The sequence below is a fragment of the Chionomys nivalis genome, chromosome 8, assembly GCF_950005125.1.
Source record: "Chionomys nivalis chromosome 8, mChiNiv1.1, whole genome shotgun sequence".
Lineage (NCBI taxonomy): Eukaryota > Metazoa > Chordata > Mammalia > Rodentia > Cricetidae > Chionomys > Chionomys nivalis.
Genome location: NC_080093.1, coordinates 16884892 through 16900606, shown reverse-complemented (window position 1 = coordinate 16900606; position 15715 = coordinate 16884892). Strand labels below are relative to the sequence as shown.

At 48.3% G+C, this 15715-nt stretch overlaps 1 protein-coding gene across 4 annotated transcripts; it reads right to left on the bottom strand.

Moving 5' to 3' along the window:
* Positions 1–573: 573 nt before the first annotated feature.
* Slc25a28 (solute carrier family 25 member 28) lies at positions 574–12330 on the bottom strand. Of its 4 annotated transcripts, none has more exons than XM_057777990.1 (4): positions 11919–12330; positions 3494–3830; positions 2527–2583; positions 574–1404 (listed from the first exon to the last, which is right to left on the bottom strand). In XM_057777990.1, the coding sequence occupies exons 1-4, from the start codon at positions 12207–12209 to the stop codon at positions 887–889; spliced, it is 1203 nt and encodes a 400-aa protein (XP_057633973.1). In that variant the 5' UTR covers positions 12210–12330; the 3' UTR covers positions 574–886. The 4 variants fall into 4 exon arrangements, with proteins under 4 accessions (XP_057633973.1, XP_057633974.1, XP_057633976.1 ...); XM_057777991.1 differs by having other exon boundaries at positions 3602–3830; XM_057777993.1 differs by lacking the exon at positions 3494–3830 and having other exon boundaries at positions 11919–12248.
* Between the last annotated feature and the right edge of the window lie 3385 nt (positions 12331–15715).

The window sequence follows — 15715 nt, the reverse complement described above, 5'->3', positions numbered from 1 at the left end:
TTGCTTTGTCAGAACTAAATGAGATCATATAGGCTCAAGTACCCTGTAAAACGTTCAAGTAGGCTGTTGATGATTCTCCACGGTAAAACACATGCCTGGCATTAGGGAGGCCCTGGGCTCAAGCCCCAGTATCAAAATAACTGTTAAAAAATTACAAGTCAAATGAAGTCTTGTCGCACAATCTTTGGAACTTGCAGCTTCAATGAGTAATTTTAATTCTGCAACTACATTAGGGAACAAAGTGCCCCGTGTAAACTTTCATGGCTCAGGCAGAACCTGGAACCAGACCAAGAGATCAGGAACTCTGTGTCCTGCTGGTGACTAAAGGCACGGGTGGGACGAGGCACCTGCTGTGTGAGCAACAGGTAATGGCCCAGTGTTCCCGGCATCTGGGAGACTCGAGCTGACTGTTTGGTCAAGGGAAGTAGGGCGTTGCACTCCTAAATCATCTCAAGTCAGCAGAAATAAGAACCAGACATACACAACCCTCCCTTTGACTTCCGCTTCAAGTCAGGACGGCTGACAGCATCGCATGCCCCTTTTGGCAAGACAAACCCAACACAACACTTAAAGACTTTTTTCTTTTTAATTAGGAACCAGGGGAATGTGCTGCTATCCCTCTGCAGCTGTCGAGAGCAGGTAGGTCGCCAGGTCCAGGCTGTAGGTCATCAGAGGTACTGCGGTGGGCTTTGCTGAACTTGCTGAGGGCCCAGGAGGAAAGATGATGGTGGCGACAGATGTTGGCGAGAACCAGTGTTAGCCAACCAGAGCCCGGAGAGAGCCTTCTCCCTCTCTTCCAGCTCCACTCGCGACTGGGTCGTGCCAGGAGACACAGACGTGCTGGAGGGGCGGGATGCAGCCGCGCTGTGGGACCCTGGTCCCTTCTTCACTTGCCTTCCCTCCACTCTTCTTGTCGCTTTGTGATTAGGTATTTGAAGAATTCATACACAGACCATGCAATGGCCGTGGAGGGGATCTGGTAGATTACTCTGGCCTGCACCCCTCGGAAGTAGGCAGTCACCCCGCCTACTTGATAAACCGTCCTGAAGGCATTAGCCATGCCTGTGATGTGTCCTGTAATGTTTGAGTTCAAAGCCAGGGATTCCTGGGTGTTGAGCAGTGTTTTGCAAACGTCCAGTGGGGTTGTGGCAGCGGCAGCTACTGCTCCTGCACAGGCTCCGGAGAGCACGTGGGAGCTGGGGTTGTACCGTCTCTGGGGGTTAAAGTGCTCCTGCAGGAACTCATAGGTCATGAAGTGAATGGCTTGAAAGGGAACATTCATGGTCAGCTGAGTCGTGTAGCTGCGGTAGAAGGCCCCGGCCCCTTCGTTTTGCCACACTGCCCGTACACAGTCTGTCACTCGGTGGTATGGTGAGTTGTACATCTGCATCCTCTGCTTGACCACTGGGAGCGCCATCAGGAGCAGGAGGAGGAAAATGGGAACAGCAACCAGTCAATGACACGGTATCCCGATTCAGGGTTCCCAGTCAGCAGATCAGCCAATAGAAAGGAAAGAGAATAAGGCTGAGGAAGTTTCCTGTAAACCTAAGAGTTTGTGTTTGTCTTATTACAGGGAAAAGGGTAGCCAGAGGGTTAGTAAGAAGAAGAAAAATGAACCCATTCTCGTAGGATTTCTTTAAAGCCAAGCAATTAATACTTGGTCTAGCTAGTTTAGTAACCCCAGAGTTTCCGTGAAAAGACCTGGCCTGTCTGTTTTCACTACCTTAGCCTTTCCCAACAACAGTGACTCTGCAGCAGTGAGCACGGCGGTAAACTGAGCACCAGTTCCATTCCTCAGGTATGAACTCTTAAAATTGAGGAGGAAGGAAAAATAAATGCTTCCAAGAAGAAACTACAATTCTTATCCCAGAAGTGCTGGCTTCAGTTTCTAAATACTCCCTGTTCTGTTAGGTGGATAGTGTGGATTTCCTGTGCACCTCTAGCTAACCTTAGCCCTGTCCATGCCATGGCCTTGCAGACGTAAAGCCAGTGGACTGAAGAAATGTGGCAGCTACGTCAGTCCCTCTCATCTGCAATCACCTCAACTCTCACAGGATGTTTCTGGAGAATTTCCCCCCACCTAAAATGCTAATACCCTAGTAGCAAAGAAAGGGTTAAACTACATGGTTTAATCTTCACCTCTGTCTACATACAGTAAGAAATGTAATACTTTAAACTTTAAAATGTTAAAAATCTACTTTCTTTGAAAAACATGAAATACTTTTATATAAATTAGAGAGATCAAATATACTATAAAGGAGACTTCTAGGAAAGCCCAGGACTAAGCCAACAGAGTCATCGCTTTTTCCAGGAAAGCCTCAAAGAGGAATTAAATCCCAGACTATGTTGATCCAGCCAGGGTCCACTCAAGCACAGAACATATGGAGGGCGCGCCCTCTAGTGGTATATCAAGATAAATGCGAGGACTCCCCACAAAAACTGTGTTCTGGTTTTCTTTGCAAGGTAGAAATAGAACCAGACATGAAGATGTAGCTGCCCAGAAGGATGGGTTAAAGAAATCTTTACCTTCCGCTGGATTCATGGCTGCATCGTGAAGTAATGTCGCCACACATCCGGCTGCACCTGCAAATAAGAAAACAGCTGCCACATGTAAGGCCAAGAGGGCGAGCAAGTCACTGAGGCCCCAGGTAAAAGTGAGTGGCTGGGACAGCAGTGAGGAAAGGCATGTTAGGAGTCAGATCCCACTGCTCCTGAGCTCCTGCTCCCCGGAAGGACACACCCCTAGCTTCAAAAGGCCATCACTGCCATTCCACCTCTGATGGAAAGGCCCAGAAGGACAAAGACAACATCCCAGATGTCTTCAGTACAGAGGATTCTAAGAAAAGCAGTTATGCCCTGGCAGGAGGCAGATACACTTCTGGCAAGGCATGCCAGCATAGCCATGGCCCACCACCGCAAGGAGAATGGAGCCAGGCAGCCAGAGCCTCAGTCCAACCTGCTTCCTGCCCTGGGGGATGTAAACTGCCCAAGCTGTGTCTAAATATCGTCCACCCACACCTTCTCTTTCGGTCCTGAACCACGACACCCTGCTCTCCACATTCAACGTGGCTCTCAACCTTCGAACCCTGGGTCGCTACTTCTTTCTTTATTTCTACCCAAACTCTAAAACATCTGGATTCTCCAAACGGTCCCTTAACCCCACCCCCATTCACTTCATGCCCACAATGACACCAACTGCCTCTGATCAAGCGGGATCCTGAAAAGGTGAAGAGCTGGGTCGTATCATTAAGTCTTCCTTGGGAGGCAGGACAGCACCCAACTACCAAGAAACATACAGTGGGGTTGTTCAGTGTGTCTCCATATTACCAGGCACTAGAAGTGATGCCAGGGAGATGAGAGGAAAGTCAAGCTGGTAGGTAAGGGAGGATACTGTGACCTTTTGTTGAGGTGCCCCAAAGGAGGAGTGGGGTTGAAGCAGCCCGCTGTCCGAGCACATCAGGTTTGGAAGTCCCTCCCCTATAATCTGGCCTACCCCAGCCCAAAGCTGCAGCTCCAAACCATGCTGAGACTGGGAAGCACTGACAGCAGCAAAGCCCAGAGAGTTGGGAAAGTGGGGGACCAGCACAGGAAGGCTCAATACCATTGGCAATATGGCTATTGCCCCCTGGGTGGATTACATCACTCAATGTCTTTTTTAACTTTTCGTAGCAGGCAAAATAGAGGGCGTGGGCAGGCCCCGCGCCTGTTGCTGTGACATTCAGCCCCCGCATGGGCCTCCACAGGCCCTCTGTTCTTATAATTCTCCAGAGGGCCTCCAACACGTTTCGATAGCGGGCCGCTGGGTCAGGCTGTAGACTCTGCATCCGGGTCTGAAAGTACAGCAAAAAAGGCAAAGTCAGTGATTCCAACTTCTCGCCCGCCCTATCACACAGGCCCTGGACACTGGTAAGCCTGTGGGAGGGAGACTTCTCATCCAGCTTTTACTTCTTCCCACATCTATGATTCATCCTCCCAAGCCTTGGACCTTTCTTCCTCTTCTCATCCACAGCCAAAAAGCAGAACACCCTGAGAACATCCTTTGAGAACAGTGCCTCTTGGCAACAACCTGAACCTCCAAAATGATCCACTGCCCCAGCAATAAATACCAAATGTGAGATCCAAAAGTTGCCTTTGCACCTTGAGAAACTAAGGCTACATGGAGAGATCAGGGCTGGCTAGGTGGCGCAGCAGTTCAGAGATCAGGGCTGGCTAGATGGCGCAGCAGTTCAGAGCATGCACTATTCTTGCAGAGGGCCTGAGTTCAAGTCCCACACTGGGTGCTTCACAATCGCCTGTGACTCCAGCTCCAGAGGATCTAACGCTCTTCTCTGGCCTCTCTGGTTTCTTGCACTCACATGCACACAGCCCCGCACAGGCACACACAAATAATGCAAAGTAAGCTAAACCTTTAAATTCCAATATTTACTGTCGACACCACACTTGGTGCTTTCTTTCTTTTTTTTTTTTTTTAAATATTTATTTATTTATTCTGTATACAGTATTCTGTCTGTGTGTATGCCTGAAGGCCAGAAGAGGGCACCAGACCCCATTACAGATGGTTGTGAGCCACCATGTGGTTGCTGGGAATTGAACTCAGGACCTTTGAAAGAGCAGGCAGTGCTCTTAACCTCTGAGCCATCTCTCCAGCCCCCTTGGTGCTTTATTTCTAAAGACAGGCCCTGACCCTGCTTCCTGACCAATCAGAGGGCGGCACACCTTCTGATATCTTTTCAGACATTTGGCTTTGGCTGCTGGGTCTGCATGTTAAAGTCTTGGGAGAAATAGCATTCCCTATAGTGGTGTATTATTTGTGTCTTAAATAAATAAAGCGTGCCTGAAGATCAGAGAGCTTCAGACCAGGCAGTGGTGGCACACACCTTTAATCCTGGCAGCCACACTAGTTCACCACAGAAGCAGGTGGTAGTGGTGCAGCCTTTAATCCCAGCACTAGAGAGGAATCTAAGATGGAGGAGACAGCTCTCAGCCTAGTCTCATCCCGACAATTCCTGGAGGCAGGATCGCTCTTTCAGTCTGAGGATTTCTTAAGAGGTAAGAGCTCTCTAGTGGCTTGGCTGCTTTGCTTTTCTAATCTTCAGGTTGAACCCCAATATCTGTCTCTGGGTTTTTATTATTTGTGCTACAATTCCTAACAGATGTCTCTCCTGGAAGAGAAGCCTGGACCCAAACTGTGGGGATGGGGAAACCAAACTAACCTTTAAAACTGAAGGACCATTCAGACTTCTTATCTAAATTGACTGGATCCTCCAAATGGCCTTGGCAAATAAAACCAGTTCTATGAAATACAACTTTTGAAGATGAATGACTGGGATCAAAGTGTGGGGAGTGGACACTTGCAGAATATCCACAGAGTTTACTGAAATTTGGGAACCCAAGCCAGTGAGATGTCTCACTGGGTAAAGTCACTTGCCACCAAACCCTGACAACCTGAGTTTGATTCTTGGACTCCACATGGTGGAAGGAGTGGCCCTCTGACCTCCACAGGTGCGCTATAGAAAGACACACACACATGTGCACACACATGTGCACGCGAGTGCGCCACCCCCACGAAATGCTAAAAAGAAAAAAAGGAAGGCTGGAGAGATTACAAAGGTACAGTGCTCTTTCAGAGCACCCACATTTAGCTCCCAGTTACCCATGTTGGGTGGTTCATAGCTGTAACTCCAGCTCAGGGAATCCAGTGCCGCCTTCTGGAATTCACATGTACATAACTCTCCCCCGACACAAACATATATTATATACAATTTAAAAATAATAAATCTTTAAGAAATTGGAAATCTACCTCATCAGACCGCCTCTGAAGTACATCTTTACACAAAAATCTTTTGTCTACTAACATTGCGAAACTTAGGTAGCATGGGGCCTAACAGTGTAAAAGCAATGCCTTACTACCGGTAGACAGGAACCTCAAGGATCTGTTTGCTGGGTGAATCTCTTGTCACACAGACATGTCTACACCAGTTCAGGAAATAACAGCCACTGTGAGTCAACAGGGGCAACTGATGACCACCGACAGTTTAAACTTCTGTTTTATGCCAATCACTAGATTCAGTTTAGATTTAAAAGTCTGAATCCTCCTGATTCAAGTTAGCCAACTGGGATCCAAGAAAAAGGCCTTTTCTCAAGACCACGAAACAGAGACTAACCAGATGAACAGGTCCTGGGTAGCCGCAAGCAACCCACATTCCTCTGGAGTTGTTCTCTCCTGCCTGCTACTAACAAAACCAGCATGCTTAAAATGTCAATCACTAGGCTTTCAATCATAAATATCATATCACCATATCACAATGGACATTCAGTTTTCAGTTCTCAAAACCACCTAAAAATACAACGTGTGCTTTGCTTAGAGGTGTGACTTAACCCAGGCCAGATGGCTTCAGAACACAAGCTTCCAGGAGTCTGTCTGAAACCAGTTTTCGGCAGAGAAACCACAGTGCTCTGCTGGAGTTAAGGGCGCATTTGGCAACCAGTGATGAAAGATTCTGGCCTCAGAGAACTCCTCATCCCCAAGAGGAAACCGGACTATGCGGAAGTTACTCCCAGCGTTTACAAGTGCATCTAACTCTAAGGCAATGACAGTTATGCGGTTATTAGTCCTATGTGGAGAACCCAGGCAGAAAACAGTCCAAACACAACAACAAATATGGATGTTCACAGATTGGAGCCAATAAATCCCCTTTCTGCAGAATGCTGAAATCGCTAGGAACGAATGAAAAGCTGTACTATAAAATACAAATGCCACTACCTAACACTGAGGAAAAGCTAAGTAAGCCCTGCGGTCGTGGCTCACACCATTAATCCCAACACTAGGAAGGCAGAGAGGCAGGTGGATTTCCTTGAGTTCGAGGCCAGCCTGGTCTACACAGTGAGTTCCAGGACAGCCAGGTCTATACAGACAAACCCTGTCTCAAAAAAACAAAAAAACGGGGGCTGGAGAGATGGCTCAGGGGTTAAGAGCATTGCCTGCTCTTCCAAAGGTCCTGAGTTCAATTCCCAGCAACCACATGGTGGCTCACAACCATCTGTAATGAGGTCTGGTGCCCTCTTCTGGCCTTCAGGCATACACACAGAAAGAATATTGTATACATAATAAATAAATAAATATTTAAAAAAAAAAAACATGGAGGGTGGGGTTAGATGTTTTGGTGCCGTCTGAGTCGGGAAGCCTGCTCTGTCAGACATGCTCAATCTTAGCTATGTCACCCAACTTCTCTCACCACGAACCCACGCAGGGCTGGAAAGATGGCCCAGCAGTTAATAGCGCTTCCTCTTGCACAGGGAGCACGGTTCAATTCCCAACACCAACATCTGCTCACAACCATCACTCCAGTCCCAGAGACTTCTCATCTCCATGCACACCAGGCACTCCTGTGACGCTCAGACACATATGCAGGTAAAACACTCATACACCTAAAGTAATAATCTAAAAATAACCATAGAAAATTGCCATGCTATGTGGATTTAAAAAAACAAGACATATAAAAACCATAATTTGCAAAGTACTATAAACGTAAGGGCTTGATTATTAAAAACATGATTCTAAAATATATTTGTTCATACTCAAGGCCTGACAGGTCATGGAAGCGTGGTATACGTCACTCGCATGGGCAACTAATCAGTCCTTAGCCACTAAGGGATCCGGTTAATTCTAAGGTAGCACATGTGTGCTGACGGCGAGGGTTTCCTGGTCTATCGTAACGTGCACCACACATTCAGATGCCACACTCAAGGTTCTATTCACGGGAGAACACACAGGTGTCACTCCAGCTGGCTTGGTTCTTCAGACCTGTTTTTGGGACGCTACAAGGGAAGTTGATGAGTCAGACTGAATTCAAATCACGACTCTGCCACTTAGACTCTGTGACCTTTGACAAGTTACCTAACCGCTCTCTAAGCCTGTCTTCATCTATGAACTAGTAAGAGTGGTGTTAAGGACTTTACACAGGGCTGGGAATGCAAGAACATCTGGCATTTACTGATTGCTTAGTTATCGCTATGAGGTGTAAGAAAATAAAATACAAGTCAGAGATGACATTTCCTACCTTTCACTGGTGGCTGCACAGAGATAACCTTTCACACCAGAAGTCCAACAAAGGATTCTCTCTGCTCCTTTGCACAAGGCAAAGTACTACGTGACATGTGCTTCACCGAGCAGAGCCCCAGACGATCCCTCGCACTGGAGATGCAGCCAGAACTCTGAGAAGGGTTCTGCCGCCTTGGAGTTTGGAGCCTGTCCCTACAGATAAAGTCTGACACTTGCCTCTGAGGCCTAGAGAAGGAAACTGATTTATCTGGATTTCCAAAGCTCCCTATTATGACCATGGAAATTGCAGGCTTGATAAGCATGGTCTAGCAAGGCTGTGTGGACTTCCCGGGGTCCTTCCCAAGGATATTTTAAGTCAACTTGACCTTGATAAGTGGCTAGGGATACACAGGCCTGCGTGCCAAGAGACAACGTCAGCATTCATTTGCAAGCACTTTGGTGTCCCTTAGGCTCCAACACTGACACCTACCTGTCTCTAGTCTAAGGCTCTGGCTGGTCTGCTCTTCCTCTTTATCATCCATGGAAAAGCCTCCAGGGGACAAAGGAACTGGGAAGTCCTTTCTAAGAGAAGGGATTTGAGTTACAGTCACACCTGCACAACAAGATTAAACCGTGGGATGCTAACTCATACCAGGCTACCTGTTTAATTTCCAGCATTATGAACAAGGAGAAATGATTCTTCTAAGATAAGCCGGCCTTTGCATTTTTGAAGACTCTTGGGCATTTGTCCTTCAAAACAAACAACAAATTCTTAGTACAGGGTTTAGAGGTAAGTCTGTACTGTCAATTCTTTAGAATACAAATCCTACAACATATTCAGGTGATTAAGAACTATTAATCAAACAGTTAACCTTGGTAGGCTAGACATAGCTTACTGGTTATGCAACACCTTTGGAACTCCCTTCTCCTGTGCCCCCCCAATTTACAGGCCTTAGAAGTAAATCAGGGATTTTGTTTGCCAGAGAGAGCAGGCAGTATGGCCCAGACTGATGAGCCATATTTGACTCTGGGTGGTCTTGTATAGGACAAAGATGTGCCCCCACTAAGGATAGTCTAGAGGCATTTCTTTTGTTTGTTTCTTATTCTGTGACAGGGTTTCTCTATGTGCCCCTAGCTGTCCTATAGACCAGGCCGGCCTCGAACTTGGAGATCCTTCTGCCTTTGCCTCCCAAGTGCTAAGACTGAAGGAGTAGACCATACCACCTAGTTCTAGAAGCATTTCCGACAAGGAAACTTATAAAAATGTTTACAACCGGGCTGTAGAGATGGCTCAGAGGTTAAGAGCATTGCCTGCTCTTCCAAAGGTCCTGAGTTCAATTCCCAGCAACCACACAGTGGCTCACACCTATCTGTAATGAGGTCTGGTGCCTTCTTCTGGCCAGCAGGCATACACACAGACAGAATATTGTATACATAATAAAAAAATAAATATTTAAAAAAATGTTTACAACCAAAGCAGCATTATAGAGTAAGGAGACCATCTCCCGGCTGTCAAACTGATAGGTAATAGTAACACTGTCTCTCCTGTGTTCATGTGGGTATGTGTAAGTTTGTGTTTGTGTATGTGGAAGGGGGCAGAGACCCACTTTAGGGATCTTCTCAACCACTTTCCACCTCGTTGTTTATTGACACAGGGCCTTACTACACAGCCCATGTTAGCCTCAAACTCACAGATCTACCTCCTCTGCCTCCAGAGTGCTGGAATTAAAGACATGTGCCACCACACTGGGCCAGCTTATTATCTTTAGGCACAGGTCTCTTACAACCTGGAACTCACGGATTTGGCTACACAGGCTACCTGGTGAGCGCCAAGGAACTGCCTGTCTCTACTTTTCCAACACCAGGGTTACAGATGTACGCACCATGCCTAGATTTGTATGTGGGTGCTAGCAGGCACTTTACTGACTGAGCCAACTCCCCAATCCCAGTAGTGACATTTTAAGTTGGTCATATTACCACAATGTATTTTCCATCCCATTAGATAATTTTCACTGCTTTCTCTGATCTGTTTTCCATTTGATACTTATCCTGAAACACAGCACCCCAGACTGTGCTTGTAGTTAAGAGAGAGAGGGGTTATAGGGACGTGGTGGTGCACATCTTCAATCCCAGCCCTTGGGAGGTAGAGGCAGGAGGCTCTCTATGAGCTCAAGGCTACCCTGGTCTACAGATTCAGGACAGGCTCCAAAGCTACACAGAGAAAGCCTGTCTCGAAAGACAAATGAGAGAGAGGTTATTCTGCAACTCTGCAGCAAGAATTTACTAACTTTTGGATATGTTAGTAAAACGTTCATAGCATTCATTAACTCAAGACATCCACTCTACAGTCTTTTTCCTAAATGTCTGAATTATTTCTATGTATTCATTTTATAACTGTTATCTCATTAGTTATTTCTCTCACACAAGCTTTATTATTTCTTTTAAGAATAGACACAGTAAGTTGTTTGGAAAAAGCTCCTACCCAAAGAACAAGCAGTGAGTCTAGTTCACGGTCTAATTCTGTTGACAGAGACATTTAAGACACTAATGGTCACCTCAGTCAGGTGCACATAAGCACAGTTTTCAGTGGGTCCGGCTCGTTAGGAGTTATCCTGTAACGCGGAGACACTGGGCAACTCAGGGAGCACTTTCTCCACTTCCTCACCACAACTCAAAGTTGTTCAAAAAGCGGCACGAGCACTTTCCCTATTTCCTCACCCACTTTACCAATGAAATTGTAAGATGGTACTGAAACCAGAAGCAAGCAGAATCAACTGATCTTTGCAGGGCTAAAGTTGTTGATGATGAAACACACATCAGAGAATGGACAGAGTATTGCCTGTATTAATTGATGTCAAGAAAGCACCGTTCTCATCAGTAATCTCAACAACCCCCTCAAAGTTCCCCTTCAGTTTAGATGTCACCTTTAGTAGCTGGTACCTCTACTACAGTAAAAGTCTAAGAACAGTAAGGGAAACTGTTTCCATCTTCACCCAGGCTTCTTCGGACTTGTATGTCCATTACCATCCTGCTTGGTTGTGGATCTAATTGGCTTTAGGTTCAACAACGGTCATATCCTGATAATCTCATTCTGTTTTCTCCACGTTGACATCTCCTTTCTAACATCGTCACACTTCCCTTCTGGCCATTTCCCTTTTTGTCAAATTCAGGTGCCCAAAGAAACAGACTATGAGGTTCAGCTCTGTTGTGCACGGGTGAGTGCAATTTTTACGTTCAGGAAATAGACAGGCTATCAATCTTGCTTCACAGAGAAACCGAAACCTTTTCCTTAGCATGCCCTTTCCCATATCCATTGCAGTCTGGAGCTCTCACTTCTGACTGCACAATGATTTTCAACCACTCACGGGTTAAGATTGAATACGTACTTTTATCTAGCTGAGAGATCCCAGATTCCGGTTCCTGCCCCGTCACTTTTAAGGGAAGACGCAGCAAGGAGCTTGTAAAAGCGCCGACCCGAAGCACATAGGAAGCCAAGCCATCAGATCGAGTTCACGGTCTGATTCCATGCCAGCTGGTTTTACCTTAATCGAGTTGTAGACTTACCTGCGCTTCGGGATCCCCCATCCCACCCCATTCCTGCTTAGTCCCAGGCGGGATCAGGTCTTTGGCTGACAAGATTTTTGCTCCGAGTCTCGATTCAGATCTCACTGACCGTTAGAAATAAGTCCTGGTTCCTGACTTAGCTCAACTCCCAGCCAGGACTTTGCTTGCACGGAGTATCGGTTCAAATCGTGCGTAGAGGTAGGAGCCAGGAAGGAACCCATCGGCTCTGGGTCTCAGTCGGGATTCTGGCTCTAAACACGGCTCAGGGTCGGGTCAGCCCCAGGTCGGGTGCGCAGCCCGGTCCAGGTCTCACCTTGACGCAGTCGACCGGGTACATCACGCAATGCTCCAGGATCCCTGCCACGGCGCCGGCCACCATGTGCGTGGTGACAGTGGCTCCAGCCGGCAGCGCCTCGTATTCCGGGCCGGACTCCGGATCCTGCCGTACTGGGGTCTGACAGGCCCCCGCCTCCCCGCCGCCGGCCCCCCGGCCCACGCCCCGCTGCAGCCACCCGTCCAGCAGCGCAGACTCCCCGGGGCTCCGCCCGGGCCCAGCAGCCGGTCCTCCCGCCACACCGCCTGCACTCCGCCCCTCCAACTCCATCCACTCGGGCCAGCCGCGGCGCCCAGCCGCGCCGCTGCCGCCGCCACTACTGCCGCCGCCTCCCGGCCCCGTTGCGTCCGCCTCAGGCGCGGCCCAGAGAGCCCGGGGCCTCCGGCTCCCGCTTGGCCCCCGCGGGCACGCCCCCCAGACAGCCATTGGTGCAGACCTTAACGTGTCCCCACCCTCATTTTACGGAGCGAAATTCTATTTGTGGTATTCGCCAGTTGGCTTGTCATTCCTCACGTAGATCCCACCCCTTCCCCTTTGATCTTGGAAGCTTCTTGTTTATTGGCCACTGATTGGCGGACTTGGCCGATCGGCCCGCCCCTGGCGTTTCGAGGGCGGGAGAAACGTAAAGCTGAACTTTGATAGGCTCAACCGCTCTGGCTACTTTGGCGGCGGCCATTGGCCCGGGCCACTTCGTTCTTCCATTGGCTCTGGAGAGAAGCGCCGGGAGGACGGGGACCGGCTCCGGGCTGCAGCAGCCGGGCTCCGCGGGGCGGCGTGCGTGGCTGCTCGGATCGCCGGGGAGAGGGGGCGGTGCCAGGCCTTCAAGGTCAAACCGCTGTCGGTTGCCGTTACGACGCGTGCTCCGGCGTGCACCGAGTGTCGGGTAGCACGGCACCCACTGTTCCCGCGGGATCTCAGGCGGGGGCGGAGTCGGCCAGGACCCCGCGTCCCCTGGCACGGCCTGACCTGCCGCTAGGGGAGGGCGGCGGCGAGCCTCCGGTCGCTCGGCTGGGACCTCCCACCTAAAGCGCCTAGGGAACCCTGCCGTGGGTGGACGGAGGAGTTCTCACGGGGTGGGCTCTGCGCAGGGAATGGTGACGGCGAAAGGGGGCGGGATGATTCAGAGGCGACGACAGGTGGTCAGGGGCTTGCGCAGCGGTGCAACTGCGAATGCTCCGAAGTTGAGCTTGTCCCGACTCTGAGAAACTTGAGCATCTTCTCCCCGAGCTGACTCGCTGATGAACCCCACTGGCTGAGCTGCTGAGCTGGATCTTGAGAATCGATCCTTGGTTGTAAAACGGTACCAGCCCTTGGGACCACCGCAGGGCCACCACATTGAGCAGACGCGGGCACCGAAGCGACTCTAGAGCCTCAGCCTCTCCTGAGGAGCGCGGGGCCATCTTCCGCTGGTACTGCGGGCTTCCTCAGGCTCCTTTTCACGGCGGAGTGTTTGCACACGCTTCCCCAGCTTCAAGCTCTGCCTTTACAACCTATTTTAAAGAGATGGTGGCGCAATTGCAAACTTTTCCATCTTTTCATAGCGTTTCCTTAGAACGACAGGAGGGTTTTCCATTTCCTCTTGTAAGTTTAACCCTTCTGTGGGCCCCAGCTCTTTGACCGTGGTTTCTAACATTTGGATCGTCATCTTTGGGAAAATAAAGTCCCCATCCCCAAACACACATAATACTGCATTTCATTTCGGATTTCAGAGTGGAGGAGATTCCATTAATCTCAAGAACTCTTCCCTACAGCTTATTCAGTCTTTACTGTTGTTATCCCATTCTTGAAAGTTCAAAACTTAACATCTCCCACCCCAAGCTGGCATTGTACCCGGCATATCAGTAGAGAATAAAATGAGACAGATTTCACTGTCAGAAAGGTGAGACTTCTGAGTGATGGTCCGACCATGACAACTGTGGCAATCGACAACACGGATGAGGTGGCTTTTCAATCTGAAACTGCAGAGGAAGACTGCCTAAGGACATGTGGGAGAGAGTTTCAAGAGAATCTGCTGTTCTTCGTGGAATCTCCTAAAACTTCATGGGGAGCTGGAGAGGTGGTTCAGCCATTAAGGCTGCTTGGTGCAGCCATGGGTGATGGTGAATGCCTTTAATCTCAGCTCTCTGGAAGCAGGTGGATCTGCCTGGTCTACAGAGTGAGTTCCAGAATAGACAAGGCTACACAAAGAAAATCTGTCTCAAAAAACAAAAAAAAAAACAATTAAAAACACTTGTTGCAGAGGTCCGGTTCGGTTCCCAGCATCCATATGGTGGTTCCCAACCTTCCATAACCCCAGTTCCAGGGAATCGAACGCTGTCCCCTTGCACAGTAGGCGTGCACATGTGGCACATACAGACACATGTGTAAGTCTAATGACAACAGGCAGCCTTTTCCTGGAAAGCAGCATGGAAGCAAGGCAGTGCTTTCCTTCTCTTGTTTCTCAATTTTTCTACCTTTACAAAAGAAAGGGGTGACCTCACCTCACCTACCCTTCACCTTGCAAATTCACTTCCAGGCACAGAAAACCCACTTGTCAAGGGCTCCTGATGTTGGCAAGTTTTCCCTGCTTTACTCAAAGTTGTAGACCTCATGTCCTTCCTGGTTTAAATATATTCCTGCTAATGACTAATTATGTCCTTTGGCCTTATTAGATATGCCTCTCCCCTGCCCGTGTGTGTGTGTGTTCTACAGTGGAGCAGTGGGTTTTTAACCTATTCCAAGCCCTGACTGCTTTCAAGTTATATGTTACTATATTCCCTGAGATCAAAGCAAAAAACTGTAATATGAAACAAGGTGATTGTAGTGATACTTCATTTGTCTTTTAATAACTAAAGCTTGCCTGGAGTTCAGAGGGTAAAACAACCACACTGATCAGCCTTCCAGACCAGGCAGTGGTGACACACACCTTTAATCCCAGTAGCCACACTAGTTTGTCATAGAAACAGGCAGTAGTGGTGCACACCTTTAATCCCAGCCCTAGAGAGGAAGATAAAATGGGAGGGGATGGCTCTCCGGCACAGTCTCATTCTGAGATTCCTGAAGGCAGGATCACCATTTTGGACTGTGGTAGAGAGAGGTTAAGAGCCAGTGGCTGATTGTTTTGCTTTTCTGACCTTCAGGTTGAACCCCAATTTCTGTCTCTGGGTTTTTATTAATCGTGCCACAGGTGGTGATGTCTAATTTCATTCAGGTAAGAGCTGTGTCTTACCTATTTATTCTGGGACTAGGATATTCAAGATTTACACTTTTTTAATTTTTGTGCTGGGAGCTAAGAATGTGCTGCAAAGGCAGTGCCCTGCTGTTCAAAATAAACAATAAAATCTGAATGGCACTCCCCGTGGTGCACAGAAATACATGCAGGCATTTAATACACATCAAATTTTTTTTTGAAAAAAAGTCCAAGTGAACTTGTGTCTTACATTGTTTGATACCTAAGTTGTGACAACATTTTCATTTTCCTTTATCAAAGATTATTGGCTGTGCCACTTTATACCCAATACAATGGCTTTAATAAAAATACAAGCACCAAGGCATGACATAAATCTTTATTCCTAGCACTTAGGAGGCTAAGGCAGGAGGATTTCCAGTTTGAGGCCAACCTGGACCCACAGATTCTGCCTCCAAAACCAAACAGAAAACCATAATCGCGGCTGAAAACATCAACCTTTGTTGAGGGAGTGGAGAAACCGGAATTCTCACGCACTGATGATGGGAATGTGCAGGCTGCTCTTTCAGCTTGGTGGGTCCTCAAACGTTTAAACTGGGGCTGGTGAGAC